Consider the following 21643-nt stretch of genomic DNA (forward strand, 5'->3'; position numbering starts at 1 on the left):
AGGGGAAATCACTACCTTAGAACCTTCTCATTATTGTTCACAACTTAAGCATATTTAGTTTACCATTGTTTATTGACTTTCAATCTTAGTTATTAAATATACCATCAACTGTTATTCACAACGTTTGGGGAAGTTGATTCTAAAGAATTTAGTAAGTCCAACGAAAGTAATTGATAGGTTAATTCTCTGTGGATTCGACTCTGGGCATAAATACTCAGGTTATATTTGCAACGTCCGCATTGTCCTTTTGTAAGGCATAGTTGGGCGTGACCAGATATATTATACATACTGGAAGTCCAGTATATTATACTGGAACTCCAGTATAATATATTGGAGTTCTAGTATACTTATGCTGGAACTCCAGTATAATATACTGGAGTTCTACTGGAACTCCAGTATAATATACTGGAGTTCTACTGGAACTCCAGTATATTATACTGGAGTTCTACTGGAACTCCAGTATATTATACTGGAGTATTTTCCGAATTTTAAATAGTGTTTTCGTTCAGATTTATCTTTACATGAAAAGTGGCTAAATTTCAATTATTTTTAAACTATAGCTATTTTTGAATGACCACTTGTAAATCTCGTTATTTTTGAATTTCTCCCGTGATTCTAGTCCTCTAGATGATGACTATGGTTAGTAAGGAAAAGAAATTTATCCACTTACTATTTACACTAAATTACAGTAATTTATTATGATATTAATATCAAAGCAAAAAGGTGTTCTAATCAGCTATAATAAGTGCGAATAATACATTAAAAGATTGTATTATGTATTGATTGGATTCAGTTGAAGTAAATATTAAGTGTGGATAAATATTTCAAATTAAAAAGAATATCATCTAAAGTTTAGCTATAAGTTTGAATTAAAAACTAAATCTTTTAAAGTTAAGAAAGTTATCTAGATCATATGAAGGAATTTCTTAAAAAATTACCATAATGATATGGTATAAATAATATTAAAATCATATTCATTGTTAAAGAAAATAATTTATTTTTATTTAAGAACATTAATTTTGAGTCATTAGATTATAAGAAAAGTTTCTCTTCTCAAATTTCAACGAGAGAAATATTGGTCTCCAATTAGTTTCTAAATTAATTTTTAACTTTAACAAAAAGTATATTTTTAAAAAATATTTGGTTGGACCTAAAATATTTTTTTAAAATATAAAAAAATTTATTTCGAAATGGGATATTTTTTAGAATATAGTGCCATTTTAAAAATAAAAGTGATAAGACATTTCTGAATTTTAGTAAAGATTTTTTAAATTATTATAAGAGAAATCATATCGTGTATAAAATCAGGTCACTGAAATCTTAGAAAATATTTATATAAAATATGCGGTCGAATTTAGTGTTTATCTTATATAGCTAATACACATAAATGATATACTAATTATTGTTATTCCTTCTCGTTGCCATTATTTTTGTCATCCGTTCTCCAGTTGAGGGTCATCGAAAACAGCCTCTGTCCTTCTAGGGTAGGGGTAAGGTTGCGTACATCTTACCCTCCTCAGACCCCCATTAGTGAGAAATTACTAGGCTTGTAGTTGTTGTTGTTGTTGTTGTTGTTGTTGTTGTTGTTGTCATTAAGCAGTTGGGTGAGCATGTATTGTTTCTTTATTAATTTTCCATGATTATCTATATTTATGTAGAAAGTTTAAATTTTAAAGTTATTTACACATAAGCCAAATAACTTAGATCATACTTTTGACATGATCAACGTCAACACATTTGCACGGGTACTAATACTAATCACCTATAAAAAGCGTGAATAATGCATTAAAAGATTGTATTATGTATAAATTGGATTGAGTTGAAATAAATATTAAGTGTGGATAAATTTATTTCCGGTAGACATTTCTTCCATGTAGTTGGGTAGCACGAAAGGCCAATCTCCCCTGTCATAGATTCAAGAGTCCTGGTAATTTTATATTTTAAGTGAATGAATGTTTCGTACCTCTACGATGTGCGAATAAAATTCTACATTAGAAGTTGATAAGATAAATATAAATTACTTATTAATGTGATAATATTCTTAAATGGTATGATACAGAAGTTACATCTAAGTTCTTGGTTCTTTGTAGTGGTGGCAAAATGATTAAAATAAAACAGTTATCCACCCATATTATCCACTAAAAAAAGGATTGGATAATGAACCTTTTTAAAACGGGTCAAATATGGATACGAACCATATTATCCATTTAGAAAATTGATAACTAAATGGATAACTAATGGGTTTAACTTTGACATTTATAAAGCTTCATTGGGGGTTTCTCAAGTTTAGGAGACTAAGCTAGCGTTTGGCCATAAATTCCAAATTTGTTTTGAAAAATCTGATTTGGGTGAAGTTTGGTTTGAAGATGAAAATGTGTTTGGACATACGTTTTCAAAACATATTTTCCAACTTTATTTTGAAAAAACATGTATATAATTCCCAAGTTTTGGGAAAGCAATTGGGGTGATTTTGGGGTTTGGGATTTTGCCAAAATGTGGGCAAAATTTATGGCCAAACGTGAGTTTTGAAAATAAATCCCAAATTTATTTTGGCAAAACTCATGGCCAAACGGGTTCTCCCAAAAGTGATCATATTCATGAAGTCATGAATAATATGGATATTCATATTATCCGCCGGTTAACCTATTTTTTATTCGTATTAAATATGGGTCAGGTCGAATAATTTATCCGTTTTCGACCCGACCCATATCCGACCTGACCCACCCGTTCGCCACCCCTAGTTCCTCGTAATATTCCGACTTGCTGAAACTCATAATAACTGTACTTGTACAATTCTACAAACCTTCTCCGCCCCTTTACCATCCTTCCAAAATTGGGAGTAACGACTAAAAGACAACACTACGAAAAGCCAATAATCAGTCATAAATCCCTATCCAGTTCTTAACAGATTTTCCACATAGGACTACTAACAACGATATGGTAATGTAACTTGAACTTTCATTTGGCAAGTCTAAATTAGGAATTCTTTCAAGGGCTTACAAAACCAGTCTTCCCAATATATGAACCCAAAATTGGTAATTGTTTATGCAGAAAAATATGAACAGCTGCCGTCCGACGCGGGGTAATACAACTAGATAAATTTACAAGGGCTTACACAACTATGTTAAGTTAGACACCACCCTAAAGTTCTGTTATTACTATACTACTATACAATTTTACAATGTGTCATCCTCTACATTTTTGTTTTGCTGGAGAACTGCAGATCATAGGACATAAGCCGCCAAACTTCTTTGAACTGCTACCTTTTCGTGCATCAAAAGTTGAACCAATTTTCTCTGAAGTGCCACCCCAAATACTACAAAGAAATCTATGCAGGTCTGGTGTTAACTTCAGCTGGAGTAATAACAACAAGATGCCTAAGCCATTTTACTTTTTGTGGAACTCCAAACAAACAAAGAAATATGACCAGTAACGCAAAGAAAACCAGAAGCAGAGGTATCGACCATTGCTTCATTCTTCTTATTGGAATTATGTTAATCATCAAACATCTAGTGGTGCCCACAGCACGGCTATTCTTCTTATTAGCTTCATATACTTCAGATCTCTCTACTCGACGAGGCACTATTTCCGTTTGTAGCCTTAGTCTTCGATTTGCAGTGCCCTGGAAAGGCAGCCTATGAGACATTAGATCTTGGAATTCCTGGGTTGATGACTTTGTAGATGATTCAAGCTTCCTAGTGACTATTGGCAACAGATTGTGTCTTTCCTTATATGAAGAATCATCTAGCTTAACGATATCATCTTTCATTATATCAGCAAAACAGTCCTCTTCGTCACAATCCTGGAATTCAAACACCAAGATATTAGGACCGCAAGTTCTGACATGGTTGGCACTCAAGGATAACGAGTCATCAGGTTTGGAAGAGAACAGAGATAAACAGAAAGAATGGCTTAGCGACGCCTCAAATGGTAGGACTGCTGACCAGTGCCAGAGCTCTCAGCAAGGGGGTTCAAAATATAAAGAAGTAGACATACGAAGAAGTTAAGGGAATTCAATATCTACTATATATATAAAAATAATTTTGGCATAGTATATATAGTGTAATTTTCTGGCGAAGGGGGTCCGGATGAACCCCCTTTCGCCCCCTGGCTCCGCCAATGGCTCCGTCCTCTCATCCTACTTCTAAAGATAGATAAAAAAGAATGGACTGGCCATCCCTCAGTCACTGCATATGTGATAGAATCATTTTCAGGTAAGCCAATGTCGGGTGAGGCCCGGCTACCAATGCATTATGACATCTTGAAGGGCAATTCTATTGAGTTTTACAGAATCAGTTTCACAATATGGTGTATATAAACATATAGTTAGAGAACGGGGCAAAAGATTTGGTTGTTATTCAAATCATATCGTTACTGAAGAAACTATCTCAAAATATGTAAAGCAACAAATATACAGGCTGACATTACTGCAAAGGCAAGCTATATAGAAGGGAGGCAGAACCAAAACCTTCCAGTGACTAGAGGAATGATGCTGTGGCAACTCTTTAGTCAGCTTATCGGATTCTGACCCAGATTCAATCTTCTCAACCGAATGAGAACTAAAGCTGCTGCTACCCTCTTTTGAACAGCAATCCCCTCCATTTATCAAGTCCAAACTGTCCAACTGTCCTGCTCCAGACAAAGCAGTGGCACAGTCATTAGCCAGATGATTCCTTCGGTTTCCATGGGTGTCATTCAAATGAAACTCATTATTCTTCCGGAGGCGGCAAACAACCACTGAATCCTGTATAAAACATGGAATCAGAACATCAAAATACCTTATATTCCTTCGCGTAGAAGATGTCATTTTAAGCAAGCTGAGCACTGCAGCAAAAGAATTGTTTCATCGAGCATAATATTGTAACATAATCTGTAGAATACAAGATCCCCATGTTTTCAGTAAGTGGAAGAATTATCGAAACATCAATAAATAAAAAGTTTTACCATATAGACACCTCAATCGTCATATTTCACCATTAATGATTAACAGTGGTAATCCCTAAATTATGAATGATGCTTTGCTACTATGATACCACTTAAACAGCTTGAAAATAAAGTTCAACAATCCAGTTGTATAATTTTAATGTTTTGTCAACCACATTCTAAATAATAAGCAAATCGGTTTCCAGATTAAACTAATTGGATCGGTTTATAACTTAAACTAGCAGTCTCAAGTTTCTTTTTCACATTTTACAGAAAATATATCAGTATGCAGTGGCCTGCTAACACAAATAAAACTCCAGTTGGCATAATTACGAAGATAACATCAAAACCAGAACTACATGACTAACCTATCATAGGACTTTCATTTCTTAAGTGACTGACTTATTAGCTTGCAGTTGTAGCTCAAAATGCAGCACTTGTTAATAAGAAGACGATAGTTCAACAGTTACCTTGTAGAGTTTTTATACCTGATAATAAGAGTTCCCGGTCATGCAATATTCATGCATTATCCATTGTGTTCTCTGTCCTTTCGGTGCCCTACCCGTGTGGAACACCAGGGTTCTCTTTGTGCCAATCATATTAGAACCAGACTTCACATTACGTTCTTTTCCTGTGGCCTTCCAGTAACCAGACTCAGTTGCCCTTTTACTTTGTGAGCCATTCGGGTACTTCCTTCCACGAGGAGAGAAGAAGAACCACTCATTATCTGATTGAACAATGGATTTATCTGGTAAAGCATGAATAAAAGAATGATCAATTAATGAATCAGAAAGGTCGGGAAGAATGGCGTCAAGAAAGTTAGAAAGAAACACAGTCATCTACATATTCTGCTCCAAATAAGGTAAATGAAAGAAATATTCTCCCCCCATCCAGTTCCAGAATATCAAATTGCTTCAATAAAGCAATACAGATTTTGTATGATTCAGAAAGCAACAGTCGAATTTTATCACTGAAATATCTGAGAATTCAGTAGCTAAGCTCACTCCTTTTGAATGGAGCAAGCTTATGCAAACAATAGAGACCAATAATCAAAGAAAGTTAGCATGAGGAGGAGCAGTTGGTGGCATTTGAATTATCATCCAGAGTAGAGAATAAAGGGTATAAATAGTCACTAACTTTATTCAAAGTCTGACAAATTGCATTAAGCATTCTTAGAGTACACATGACGAAATGCAATTCTGAAACAAAGATTTGTTCACTACTTGCCTCTGCCTGCAATACGAACCAAAACTCAGTCAACCAAAAAATGGAAGTCCTAAGTGAAGATGCAATGGAGGTTATCCAGAAGTTTCTACTTTGACACAACTTGTTTTGATTTTGGCCATTAGACCTCTGGGCAATGGCGCCGACACGCATACTCGCAACCATTCAGCGTTTATGACCTCACTTATAAATTGATAAGATATTTTTCTACAGTATATAATATCCTCTCATCATTGAGTATTCAATACTCTGTACTAGCAGATATTTATTTTCTGCTTATACCAGTACATCAGTAGGGGCAGCAGACTATCTTCCACCTCAGTATCTGTGTATTTTGCACCCAGCTTGGAGAAACAGAGGAATCACTGATAGAAGAAGCACAAGAAAACAATCTCTCATTAGAATCAGAACATAGGAGAGCACAATATCTACTGTTTCTCTTGGGATGTCTTTGGGTGCAAAATCTAAATCCAAAGAGATGGAATTCTGTTATTGAAAAATGTGAGAAGAAGCTGTCCAGGTGGAAAGCACAATATCTATCAATGGGAGGAAGGCTTATCCTAATTAACTCAGTACTAGATTCACTTCCTACATATATGATGTCACTGTTTCCAATTCCAGCAGGAGTCACTCAGAGATTGGACAGACACAGAAGGTCTTTCTTTTGGCAAGGGAATAACGATAAAAAGGTCTTTCATTTGGTCAAATGGAAATCTCTCACAGTTGGAAAAGGTCAAGGTGGTTTGGATATCAGAAACTTGAAGAATCAAAGCAAAATGAAATGGTTATGGAGATACTCCCAAGAACCTCAAACCTTATGGAGCAATGTGATCAAAGTAAATATAGTGAGGAAGATAACTGGGTGTTAAGAGAAGTCAGTACAAACAGAGGAATCACTGATAGAAGAAGCACAAGAAAACAATCTCTCATTAGAATCAGAACATAGGAGAGCACAATATCTACTGTTTCTCTTGGGATGTCTTTGGGTGCAAAATCTAAATCCAAAGAGATGGAATTCTGTTATTGAAAAATGTGAGAAGAAGCTGTCCAGGTGGAAAGCACAATATCTATCAATGGGAGGAAGGCTTATCCTAATTAACTCAGTACTAGATTCACTTCCTACATATATGATGTCACTGTTTCCAATTCCAGCAGGAGTCACTCAGAGATTGGACAGACACAGAAGGTCTTTCTTTTGGCAAGGGAATAACGATAAAAAGGTCTTTCATTTGGTCAAATGGAAATCTCTCACAGTTGGAAAAGGTCAAGGTGGTTTGGATATCAGAAACTTGAAGAATCAAAGCAAAATGAAATGGTTATGGAGATACTCCCAAGAACCTCAAACCTTATGGAGCAATGTGATCAAAGTAAATATAGTGAGGAAGATAACTGGGTGTTAAGAGAAGTCAGTACAACATATGGAGTTAGTGTGTGGAGATATATTAGGGCACTCTGGCCTATAATGAAGAACCACTCTTACATTAGAGTGAAAAATGGTAACAAAACTTCATTTTAGGAATGATAACTGGTTGGGACATGGATGTTTAAAGGAACTTTTCCTTGATATGTATGGTCTGGCTCAAAACCAACAGAAGACAGTAGCTGACATGTGGACTTCTCAAGGCTGGGATCTTGTACTTAGAAGATTGTTGTATCACTGGGAGATGGTAAGATTGACTGACTTTTACAAGCATCTGGAAGCCATTAAGGGAATACAGAATGGGGCGGACTCACTATGGTGGCAGAGTCACAACAGAGAAGTTTAGAAGGTGAAGGCAGCATATAAGATTTTGAATCACACTGAGACAGTTAGCCATCTATTTTTACATTGCAAGATAACAGACCAACTATGTAAAATCTTTATTAGTCTCAGAGGTATTTCATAGACAATGTCCTGTAGGATTACTGAAGTTCTTTTCAGTTGGGAAGAAAATGGAGCTGAAGCAACAAACAGGATAGATGGAGGACTGTCAGCAGCATTTGGGGGACAGTCTGGAAAGAGAGGAATTCTAGATGTTTTAAGGACAGAAGCAACTCAGTGCAGAAGATCAAGCTTAGTAATGTTCTACTCTTTTGTTTTTGGTGTAAATAGATTTTACAGAAGATACTGTGTCAATCCTAGATGTTCTAGGGTCTTGCTAGGATTGCATACCACTTCTCTTATTTCTACTTACCTGTACATATGGTTTTCAAATTAGGTTTTCAGTACAACCTATGTACTGAATTTATTAATATATACAAATGTTATCAGCCACCCCCCCCCCCCAAAAAAAAAGGAATCAGAACACAGGTTTAGTTGATTACCATTGCATTGCTTTACACGGGAACCATCACGCAGAATGACTAGGATTCATGCAGCTAAAATTCATGCAATGACTAGGACTCATACAGCTAAAATGCATGCTTCTGGTGTTCTTTTGGGGCTGTGGAAACCAGTTTGCAACTCATCATTTTCCCCTAACTTTAGCTAGTACCACCGATTGTCTGGCGGTTAATCCATATTTTGGCCTATCACGTTTCTCTTCTATTGTATTCGCATGATACTTACGTAGTTTGATCCACTTAGAAATCTAACAAGCTGTATTGTATCTCATTGTATAGCTTCTTACAAGGAATGAACTCGTTTAATCTGACCTCAAAACCAAATGACAGATCTTCAATCACAATCACTAGGGAAAAAGTACGTGCGCCTTATATCGACAAGTATGCTGTATAAGAGATGCCAAGGGAAAGAATGGCCAGATGTTCAAGCAAGTAGTCTACATAGTGTTGGATTTCTACCCCTATGCCATGACATCTGTGTTCTTCCTAGGATTGTTCTTTTATCAAAACAAGCTAGATGTATTACCTTTGAATCGCAGTGCAACTCAATCGATCCTACAAGACAATAGAAGAAAAGTGAACAGCACAAGAATCTTATTAACTGAAAAGGGCGCGATTCTTTCTTAATGCGCGCGCTTTCCCATTTACTTCACCAACACAAGAATATTAGAAGTTAGAAATAAAAAAGAAGCACCTCAGAAGACAAGAGCATGCTAGATATATAAAAAATCTAAAAAAGTAGTACGACAATATAGTGAGAGCGCAATTTTATTTGCTAGGAAAAGAAAAGACAAAAAACAGGATGGGCGGATAGAAAACTGTAAGAATCACATATCACTTGAGTTGATATAGACAATTATACTCGAAGAATCTTCATATCAAACAACTTGGATGCATCAAAGATGAAAATTTTTCATATAAATGGGACAAAGAGGATGAACTAGTCTGATTTCAATCTCTGACAAGGGGTCAAATTGACTTAGTTTACCAACGTAGGTCAAATGGGACAAAGAGATTGATGCTACTGTTCTAGCGCTAGTGACAGCTCTTTCATACATGTCCTTGCGGATTTTACATATTCAATACGAACTACTTTCTTCTCCAACAACCACGAAAGGACCTTTCTTGATACTCTATCATATATTTTCTCTAAAGGTCAATCAACACCATGTGTAGATTTTTCTCCCTCTCGCGATACATTTCCAACAATCTTCTTAGCAAGAATGTAGCATCCGTTAGATCTACCTGTTATAAATTCAAACCGGTTCTCTGTTAGTTTTGTACTGTCCCTAAGTCTATGCTCTATCACTCTCTCTCAAAGTTTAATCATATGACTTAATAAGTTTACTGTCACGATAGTTCGCGTAACTTTGAATACCTCCTTTATTTTTTATAAATTGGAGTCAAGGTACTATTTCTCCACTTATCTGGCATCCTACCACTTCTTAGTAGTGTGAACAACTAATTTTTTACCATACCCGAATTCCAGACTATTTTAGTGTAAATATTTCTTTTAGGTCTTATCGTGATATTTTAAACTTTATCTTACTTTTAGTAGAATTTATTTAAGAAAATTAAAAACTACAAAATAAATATTAACATTCTTAGAATACATACAAAGAAATAATTACAAGAAAATACACATGACTTCACATCATAACAAAAAATGGCCCATGTTTTTAAGTTTTACCCAACCTAACCCATATTGTACATATTTTGAAAGCACTAGCAAATTCAAAATTTGTCTTCTTACAACCATTGCTTCTAAAAAGCTATGGAGTTAAATTTGTGTTCTCACAACCATTGCTTTCGCTCTCTCTTCTTCTCACATCTTCTACATATGCTTCAAGAAGTCGTGTATTTTCTGCTTCTCCCCCATATCACCTGGTTGCAATGTAAGAAAATTGAAGAGTAGAAGTCCACCATTGAAGTCCATTCAAAGCTTTGCTTTCAAGAATAGGATTTTTTGAGTTTGTTAGTTGTTTGGATGAGGTGTTGTTCCAATTGATTGAAAATATCAAAAGAAGTTCAAAATTCAAATTTGAAGTAATTTGGAGTAAGATTTGACCAAGATTTGAGTTAAATTTCAAAAAAGACGCAAGGAACACGAAGTTAGTTTTTGTATAATTATTTATAATCTTGTATAATAGTGTATATGAGTATAAACACATCTTATACACTATTATACACCTTTATACACCTTTATACAAACGTCTGTAGACGAACTTCTTCCACGATTTTCAGTTGCAATTCTTGTTAAAAATCAGTACAAATCTCCATTAAATGACATCAAATTTTATATACAACATCCTTATACTATTTCTAACAAGTTTAAATAACACCCACTCCAAAATCCGCACAAAATCAAATTCAAAATTTAAACCTACATATTTAACCTTGTTTAAAATCTAATTTTCACCACCCAAATGGATTTGGTCTGTTGAACTAATATTTGAGTCACAGTTACTGATTCAAAAATTAACTTAAAAGCTGGAGCAATCTTTTTTAAAAATTAAACAGTAATTTCGAGAATCTATTGGAGTTAAATATTGAGTATTAGCCTATTATTTTTGGGTTAGTTGGTTGTAAATTGAAATATGGGCTATAAAATTGAAAAGTAGGGAGCTCAGTTGTTCTTATGTGAAATTTTCCCTATTTTATTTCTATTAGTAAAGAAAAAAAAAAGAAAATTAACAAACATATAGTTTCTTTTAATTAGAATTTTAATAAGTTATGGTATTTTTCTTAGTATCATTTAAAGTACATGTAAATATTTAGTTTTCCTATATTGTAAGGAATGTTGGTTAATCTTCTTATCTCTATAATTTAATTTATCTTCTAAAATAAAATAAAATAAAAAATAATTAAAAAATGAAGCGAAGTTAACATCAAAAGAGACAAAAAAAAAATTTAATTTAGCTAACTTCCCCAATTTTGCTGAACTCCCCACTTTTCCCCGGCGCTCCTCACATTCTCCCCTCACAATTACCCCATGTTACCCACACTTTATAATATGCACACACTCACTTTGTTTTATTTTTATTTTTTAAAATTCAAACAATTCCTAACACCCAACTTCATCACTATCTCCACACTCCCACTTCTACACATCCGTCATACACATACACACACATTCTATATATAGTACTTTAGTAGGGGGGGACAATATTTTGAAAAAGAGAAAATTTTGAACAAAAGAGAGGAACAAAAATTGAGAGAAAGAAAGAACACTAAAAAAGAGTTAAGCTAAAAGCAGCCAAAGATTTTGTCTTTTCTCTCATTATCGACACTAAACGTCAGCAGCAAAATTCCAGCCATGAAATAACCTCAAAACTCAGCTGAAAACAGCTCGAGAACAGTCCAAATCTCAGCCATTAAAGATGTCCAAACCCAATTGAGTACGTCCGAGGTTCATCGAGCTTCGGCAAGTTTCGAAGTCGAAGTTTTTGTTACGGTTTTTGGTTCTGAAGATTCAAAAGTTGCTGCCTTATACCAGCTTTGACTTTTTTTATATTTAGAAGGAGAAATTTCTTTTGCAGCATTAAAGGTTCGTTTTTTTCTTGGATCTACTACTTTTTCTCCTAATATTGTCACTGTTTTTTGATCAAAATTCTCCTCAAGTGATTCATGCTGATAGCCTATTACATAATTGTTTGTTGATATGAACATTCTAACAGTAGGTCTATGAGCTACATGAGAAAGATAAAAGAGTCTATTTCTTTTCTTTTTTTTAACTCTAAATATGTCATGGATGAATGGAGCTTTTCCGTTAATCTTTGCATTATCTATTATTAAGATGGTATGAATGTTATGTAGAGCACGTTATTGTTTTGTCTGCGTCTTAATCCGGAGTTACGGTATATTTTGGCTTAGGGTTAAAAAAATATGTGAACATATACAGAGTGCAGACAAAACATATACCGGAGTTACGGTATATTTTCGCTTACGGTATATTGGACGAAACATATTCAATTTTCTGTTTTCGTACACCATAAATTAAGAGTCAAACCTTCCTTTTGAATGGGAATTCAAATAAAAGGTGACTTGAACACCAAAACTCAATTCCAAGTGGCGACTCCATATAATAAATAATCCATTTTTCAAAACGTCACTTTAATTGGAAAAACTCATCTAACTCAACCTTGTAATAGGGTTGAGTGGGAAAAAAAAGAGGTGTGACAAGTAGCATTAAATAACTTGGTAAACCATCCTACTCCAAATTTTCCAAGACACTTTTAAACCTCTATTAAGATACTACTATCTGGACCACATCCTCCTTTACCTATGTCAGGCTAATTCTATGCCTATAGCCAAAGTTTCTTGCGTGCATAAATGTATGAAGATCCAAAATGTTATTCTTGCGGTTCGAATTGAACAATTGATCAAAATAACCTCTTCATTTCTACTTGATCTCATTATCTCCAATCAACACTTGTTGTGAATCGTCTTTAATATACTTCATCGAGTTTAAGTCCTTACTCCACTTCTCTCTCAGATGTACCAGTTTAAACATTTCTTTCTCCCCGTCTCATGTCCCTAACTTTTGTTACAAGCCATCTAGGGCTTCCCCTCGAGCTTACTAGTAGCTTTCTCAGATTCCTCATAGCTCTGTTGTACTCTTCAAAGGCTTCATCATTTTTATTAACTTTCTATATCGAGCTGGAAGAAGAAGGTCTACTGAAAGACATTCTTCTACGGGAAGAAGCTTCGCTTATCGAGCCAGACCTTAAGAATTTTAAGTCTATGGCTCCTGTTGGATACTGAATGACTTGTTCGATAAATGAACTTTCTGGTTCATACCTTGGTTGAGTTATGGCTTCAAAACGCCACTCATCCTTGGAAAGTATTTCATCACATCAAATCATTCTAGGGACGAAGGTATTACTATGCTCTTGGTTTGCTTCCATGAGCATAGTAACTCTTTTGTTACTTTCAATCTTAGCCTTCGGGGCTAAAGTTGTTTTCATTAGTCTGTAATTACACTCTGTATATTACAGCTATTTCTCTAGTATTAACTTTGCTATTCATATTTTTTGTTTTAATATTAAGAGTTAAAAGTATCCAAAATATTCTGGTCATTTATGTCAACCGAATAGTTGGAATAACAGTTAAAGTAGACCGGGCCTTGGGCTAGGTTACTTTGTAAAACTCCTAATAACGAATCATCAAAGTTTAATAGTCTATCATCTCTTAGCAAGAGACAAAGAGGTGTGTCTAAACCTAGTCTGTATAAAGGTTTGACAGCAACTTGTACAAGTCCAATATATAGAAAATTATATTTTTTCCTATATTGTTGAATATCTGGTGCTGCTAATAACTTGATAGTTTCAATCGAGTTATTAATAGCGATTGTGGATTCGCAAGTTTTGATATTATAATTTTTTATAAAGTCAAACTTACCAGTATGATATATTGTTTTGAAGGATTATTTTGGAATACTCCAATTTTGTAGATCATTTTCTATTTTGGCAATATTTGTTACTACCGAAGATATATTAACACTATTTAAGATATTCTTCTCAGAATTCATTATTAATAATGAGGCGTATACCAGTTGATACAGGTTTTTAACATACCCAAAATATCGAGATAGGTACCTCTTATTGATTCATAATTTTTAAAATTATGGCGGTAGTAATTTGCTTCTTTTATTATTTTTAATAAAGGTTGTCTACTTATATTTCTGTTAGAAGCAACGGTCTTATTAACCTTGAAGTTATATTTAGCACATCTTATATTTCTATTTATTATTCGTAGTTGTTTTAGCATATCCCATCTATTTCTATTTATATTTCTAATATAGTGAAAGGAGGTTTGTTGCTTCATAGGATTACTGTTTGTTAATAAAAAGTAGTACGGGGAGAGGTGTACTGTCCTTAAGGTTTTTTATGTCTACTTTCTTTGTTATTTAATTCAAGACTATTTATCTTAATAGTTCTCTATTATTCTTAATAGTATATTGTCTACTGTTTATCTTCTTCTTTTCTATATGATCCAGTTCTTAAGTTATCTTAGTAGCATTTTCAGTTCTAAGTTATCTCGGGGGTTGGGAGTTGAACGTGTTCACTGTGTCCTGTCTCTCTGCGGCACACCTGGCCTATAACGACGACGGCAGCTTAATAGGGTTCAACTAACTCTCTCTCAGAGACCCTCACACTATGAGCTGAAAACGTAACTTCACACTAGAGAATAGGATCATGAAGATATAAAGAAGATGAATAATAAACATATACTGGAATGAACAATATAGAGTAATTAAGATCGATAGCATGAATCAGATAACAGGAATTCGACGAACCTTAAAGACAATATGAGAGTTTAGCCTCTCATACTTACGACTAACATGGCTCTGATACCAATTTTAGGATCCAAAGTATAGAAATTAGAATGCGGAACTATAAAGGAAATAAATAACAAGTTTAAGAAAACTTACTTTTATTGAAACATGAAGAACTTCACAGAACAAGGGTTTTACATAGAGGGGAGGGAAAGCATATGAAGAGAAAATGGGCGATTTTCGGTCTGCCCTTCTTTTTTTTGATTTGCACCGGGTGTCTGAGTCTCTAGGAGCCCCGACTAATCCTGGGGGTGCACAGACACTCGGCAAGGAGTTTCCCGCAAGTGCACCACGGTTAATTCAGGTTTTACCCAGTCCGATGGCCCTCAGAAATTGTTTGTACCCAATGGGTTTCGAACTTGAAAGGGAGGAAACCAAGGCTCAAGTCAATTGTCACCAGGCCAATCGCTGAGGGTTTTTCGGTCAGCCCTTCTATTACAACTTGAGAGTCTTTATATAGACCTCGAGAAATTATCAGATGACTCTTGTTTCATCTAAGAGTCGTTTGCTCTTTGCTTTCTTGAAAGGTCAAGTGCCTTTTTTGAAAAGGCACACGTTGCTTTTTTCTTTTCTGAAGAGGCAAACATCGCTTTCTACTTTTCTGAAGGGGCAAGTGATTTTTTGAAAGGGCAATTAGCTTTTAATCCTGCTTTTGTTAAAGAGGCAAGATACTGATTAACTGTCAGCGTGGGCATAAGCTTGAGCTATTCCGTCTAAGTCTTCCATATCGCCATTTTTTCTACTTTCTGCAGATAATGAACTTGAAGCTGCTTCTAGCATGGCTTGCACTTGAGTCGGATCTGCTGACTCAATGTTTGCTAACATGCCGAGTAGTTTTTTCTTTTAACTCGTTTTGAGAGTTGCTTGATCCTGTTTTGACTGGCTTGGATTTCCTAGCTTCTTTGATTTTAGGAATCCATCCTTTGATTTTAGGTGTTTTTACTAAATATTTGATTCGCTCAATATCGAACAAGCAGTTAATAATAAAGGATATGCGTCTGGCAAAGTAATATTTGAACAATTTTTTGTGATCAGGGTGGGAGGAGATTTCATTCTCCACTTGGAATCTTTTATAGTGTACCTGGAAACTTCTGGGCATTGTCTGCTCCGTTCCACCGAATATTTTCCACCAGTCATAGAACCATCTGGGTATGACTGATTTTTGGGCTTGTTCACTGTATTTGACAAACCAAGTGTGTGATTTCGGACGTACGTATAAGAAATTAAACCAGACATCCATGTAGTCTTTGAAGTTATAGGTCTGGGGCCTATATTGTACCGATAGCCCAATCGGGGTGTGTAAATAATCCATTCCCCATTCAAAGGGGCTTATCACTAGTAAATTTTGAATTCTGATTCCGGTTGGGTCTTTATCATCGTAAAGAGTGTGTTCAAATGAAACTGATCTTGTATCTGTTAATATTAATTCATAATACCTCCTTGTTTTCAGGGGGTCACTGGTGTCGACGTAGTTCCTGTCTGTATAACAGGGTCTAATCAAGTCTGGCAGGTCATAATTTTCATAACCTTTATCTAAAGCTAAAACCTTAATTGGTTCTTTTGAAATTAATTTGAACGTTTCCTTTTCTGAGGAAACATGCCTTTTTTCTTTCGCTTTTGACGGTGTATGGGCCATCTCAAGAAGAAAGTGAATTTATAAAAACAAAAACGATATTTAAAATTAATGTACTTTCCAACCAAGTTAACTATTTGAAAAACGATATCAAAGTTCACAAAATTGAACAAACTTTAAAAACCCCGAAGGTAGAGGATAAGATTAAACAGTTTCAACAAAAGCTCGAACTAGAAGTTTCTTCTGATTTACCTAACGCCTTTTGGGAGCGAAAAAGGCACATAGTTAACCTACCTTATATTAAAGAATTTAACGAACACGATGTACCTACTAAGGCAAGACCTATTCAAATGAATTACGATTTAATGAAAATCTGTAAAAAGGAAATCAATGATCTTCTCCAAAAGAAGATTATTAGACCTTCTAAGTCGCCTTGGAGCTATGCAGCCTTCTACGTTAACAATAACGCAGAAAAGGAAAAAGGAGCTCCTAGACTAGTTATTAATTACAAACCATTAAATAAAGTATTACAATGGATTAGGTACCCGATACCTAATAAAAGATATTTATTAAAAAGGACTTACAAAGCCAATATTTATAGTAAATTTGATATGAAGTCAGGTTTCTGGCAAATACAAATTGCTGAAAAAGATAAATACAAGACTGCCTTCAATGTTCCATTTGGACAATACGAATGGAATGGAATGCCTTTTGGGTTAAAAAATGCCCCATCCGAATTTCAAAACATAATGAATAATATATTCAATCCTTATAGTAATATGTCAATAGCTTACATTGACGATGTATTAATATTTTCCGAGGACATAGATTCTCACTTTAAGCACCTCAATACTTTCTTTAAGATAGTAAAACATAATGGTTTAGTAATTAGTGCCAAAAAGATATAAGTTGTTCCAAACAACCATCAGATTCTTAGGACACGATCTATACCAAGGTACGTATAAACCAATCTGTAGAGCCATCGAGTTCTCATCCAAATTTCCTGACGAAATCACTAATAAAACACAACTACAAAGGTTCTTAGGAAGCCTTAATTATGTAGCAGATTTTATTCCAAACACTAGAAAAATCTGCGAACCTCTTTATAAAAGACTCAGAAAGAATCCAGTCCCATAGAGTTAAGAACAAACAGATACAGTCAAAAGAATTAAGTCTATTGTTCAGAAACTTCCATGCCTAGGTATTCCAAATCTTGAAGCTTTTATGATAGTCGAAACCGACGCGTCTGATGAAGGGTACGATGGAATTCTTAAACAGCGAATTTCTTGACAGTCTTCCGAACAATTGGTTCGCTTCACTTCTGGTATCTGGAATCCGACTCAAGAAGAATTATAGTACAGTCAAAAAAGAAATTTTGTCTATAGTACTATGTATTACGAAATTTCAAGATGATTTGATAAATAAAGAATTTTATTAAAAGTTGATTGTAAATCAGCTAAAGAAATTTTGAAAAAAAGATGTCAAAAATCTCATTTCGAAACAGATTTTTGCCAGATGGCAAGCACTATTATCCAGCTTTGATTTTGAAATCGAATTTATAAAAGGAGAAGATAATTCTTTACCTAATTTTCTAACTAGGGAATTTCTGCAGGGAAAGAATGAGACCGAACCAAAAGGGTCCGTTCATGGCCTCTCCTAAGAGAGAAAATAGGTATTTTGCCCTTGCAGAATACTTTACATCATTACCACCCGTGAGGCCACCTCTAAATATAATGATTACCCCTCCGAGAGTACCCATTACAAATAATCCCTCTACCATGACAGTGCTCGGATCTATCCCGAAAAAAGATGGTCCATTTCAACAAGCTTCTTCAAAAGCTTCAACAAGCCAGCCTGGAAAAGTATTGACTAGTGTTGACTATGCAATGAAGGTCCCAGAGTCTTTCGCCCAAGTAGTCAACCCCCATACACCGTCAAAAGCGGAAGAAAAAAGGCCCGTTTCCTCAGAAAAAGAAACGTTCGAATTAATTTCAAAAGAACCAATTAAGGTTTTAGCTTTAGATAAAGGTTATGAAAATTATGACCTGCCAGACTTGATTAGACCCTATTATACAGACAGGAACTACGTCGACACCAGTGACCCCCTGAAAACAAGGAGGTATTATGAATTAATATTAACAGATACAAGATCAGTTTCATTTGAGCACTCTCTTTACGATGATAAAGACCCAACCGGAATCAGAATTTCAAAATTTACCATCAATAAGGTGATAAGCCCCTTTGAATGGGGAATGGATCATTTACACACCCCGATTGGGCTATCGGTACAATATAGACCCCAGATCTATAACTTCAAAGACTACATGGATGCCTGGTTTAATTTCTTATACCTACGTCCGAAAACACACACTTGGTTTGTCAAATACAGTGAACAAGCCCAAAAATCAGTCATACCCAAATGGTTCTATGACTGGTGGAAAATATTCGGTGGAACGGAGCAGACAATGCCCAGAAGTTTCCAGGTACACTATGAAAGATTCCAAGTGAAGAATGAAATCTCCTCCCTCCCTGATCACATAAAATTGTGCAAATATTACTTTGCCAAACGCATATCCTTTATTATTAACTGGTCGTTCGATATAGAGCAAATTGAGCGAATCAAATATTTAGTAAAAACACCTAAAATCAAAGGATGGATTCCTGAAATCAAAGAAGCTAGGAAATCCAAGCCAGTCAAAACAGGATCAAGCAACTCTCAAAACGAGTTAAAGAAAAAACTACTCGGCATGTTAGCAAACATTGAGTCAACAAATCTGACTCAAGCGCAAGCCATGCTAGAAGCAACTTCAAGTTCATCCTCTGCAGAAAGCAGAAAAAATGGCGACATGAAAGACTTAGACGGAATAGCTCAAGTTTATGCCCACGCTGACAGTTAAACAGTATCTTGCCCATTTAACAAAAGCAAGATTAAAAGCTAATTGCCCTTTCAAAAAATCACTTGCCCCTTCAGAAAAGAAGAAAGCGACACTTGCCCCTTCAGAAAAGGAGAAAGCGATACTTGCCTCTTCAGAAAAGAAAAAAGCAACGTTTGCCTTTTCAAAAAAGGCACTTGACCTTTCAACAAAGCAAAGAGCAAACGACTCTTAGATGAAACAAGAGTCATCTGATAATTTCTCGAGGTCTATATAAAGACTCTCAAGTTGTAATAGAAGGACAGACCGAAAATCGCCCATTTTCTCTTCATATGCTTTCCCTTCCCTCTTTGTAAAACCCCTGTTCTGTGAAGTTCTTCATGTTTCAATAAAAGTAAGTTTTCTTAAACTTGTTATTTATTTTCTTTATAATTCCGCATTCTAATTTCTATACTTTGGATCCTAAAATTGGTATCAGAGTCATGTTAGTCATAAGTATGAGAGGCTAAACTCTCATATTGTCTTTAAGGTTCGTCGAAATCTTGTTATCTGATTCATGCTATACTATAGATCTTAATTACTATATACTGTTCATTCCAGTATATGTTTATTATTCATCTTCTTTATATCTTCATGATCATATTCTCTAGTGTGAAGTTACGTTTTCAGCTCATAGTGTGAGGGTCTCTGAGCCAGTTTAAACATTTCTTTCTCCCCGTCTCATGTCCCTAACTTTTGTTACAAGCCATCTAGGGCTTCCCCTCGAGCTTACTAATAGCTTTCTCAGATTCCTCATAGCTCTCTTGTACTCTTCAAAGGCTTCATCATTTTTATTAATTTTCTATAACACTCTCGTTTAGTTCTAATAACTCTTTACACCTTCTAATTCTACCATCAAGATTCTTGCGGTCAATATCCTACACCTTTAGTCATACTTAACACTTCGCTTGCTACTAATATAATGTAAACTAACATGTCCTATACTCCATCCTCTCGTAGTTTTTCTTGAAAAGTTAGCTACTTAGTGCCCTTTAATGTCCATCAGCGAATTCTTTGCCTCCTTTCTCAATTTATTCTTACGCTTTACCTCCAAGACCACCAACCTATGTTATTGTTGGGCGTGTGTGAACAAGGTCTCACATGGAAAGTAGAAAGAAAAATAAATTAAGTTGGATGCTTTTAATGGTGTGAAGCCGGGAAGCCTTTTGGGAAAAACCGTATGGGTTTAGCCCAAAGTGGACAATATTATACCATGTTAAGAGTATCTTTAGACCGTTTTAGCCTAGAGTTATTGCTTCTCCTAATATAACCTTACCGTCCTCTATCACCTCTTCTAGTAAGAATAAAATAAATTCTATGACTATATTCTAGTGTCAAATTTACCATACCAGGTAAATATTGTAAATATCTTTCAACAAATCAAAAATTAAAAAAACAAAAAGTTGGCATTTAAACTTTAATGTAACCATATTAACACTGTGCGGGAAAAGAAAAAGAATAATTGGATACGTACCTGGGAGATCCCAAGGTTCATGTTTCCAAATCTCAACTTCAGAAATAACTTCAACACATTTATCAGACCCTTCAACCTTCTTCTTCAAGTAATACGATATCAGCTCTTCATCTGTCGGACAAAACCTAAACCCTGGAAACATAGTAGAAGCTGTAGCTACTGAAATCTCCACATTTTTGTCATTACCATTAATATTTTTACTTCTTTCTACTATTTTTGTGGCTTTATTCTCATCTGATACATTCCCATCTTCCATTACACAAATAACCAAACCACCTTGTTCGATCTCCAACTTCTTAATTTACCCTTTTCTCTCCTCTAGTTAAAAAAAAGATTACAAATATGAATAGTAAAAAGGGTGTGAGGAATCTTTGAAGAAGAATAAGAGAATCAAATGGGAAAATTTAACCTGTGGGAAGATTTCTACTTTCGGTTACTTTTGAGAAAAGGAAGAAAACAGAAGTGAGTCAGCTGCTTTTTCTTTTGTAGTGGCCACGTTTGATTCACGTGGGAATTCGACATGTACTTGTCTTTGATGGAGTATTAGAATTACGTATTTAGAGAGTTGCATTTGTTGATGACATGTGGGTCCATGTGCCTACTTTTTTTCCCTTTTTAAGGTAAAAAGAAAGAAGATAAATTTGGAGGATATTCAGGAAAAATCTTACCTAGAGGCTAGAGATGTGTATGCTAATAAATCTTTTACCTTTCTTTTTTTCCCACAAGAACAAAGCTTATCTTATTCCAAAAGATGTTGTGTCACATCTTTTCCTGTATTTTTGTTTATTGGAGCTTTATATGCAATATTCTTCCTATTTGAAATTAATAAATTAAAAAAGAAAAAATGTTCACTGTCCTCTTACAGCGGAGGGAAATAA

At 34.9% G+C, this 21643-nt stretch overlaps 1 protein-coding gene across 1 annotated transcript; it reads right to left on the reverse strand.

The window, feature by feature from the left end:
• Nucleotides 1–3022: 3022 nt before the first annotated feature.
• On the reverse strand, nt 3023–21297 carry LOC107829866 (NAC domain-containing protein 89). The gene is made up of 4 exons (XM_075237169.1): nt 20766–21297; nt 5412–5671; nt 4469–4744; nt 3023–3802 (listed from the first exon to the last, which is right to left on the reverse strand). The coding sequence occupies exons 1-4, from the start codon at nt 21019–21021 to the stop codon at nt 3329–3331; spliced, it is 1266 nt and encodes a 421-aa protein (XP_075093270.1). The 5' UTR covers nt 21022–21297; the 3' UTR covers nt 3023–3328.
• Nucleotides 21298–21643: the final 346 nt, after the last annotated feature.

The sequence above is a fragment of the Nicotiana tabacum genome, chromosome 18 (genome assembly GCF_000715075.1).
Source record: "Nicotiana tabacum cultivar K326 chromosome 18, ASM71507v2, whole genome shotgun sequence".
Taxonomy (NCBI): domain Eukaryota; kingdom Viridiplantae; phylum Streptophyta; class Magnoliopsida; order Solanales; family Solanaceae; genus Nicotiana; species Nicotiana tabacum.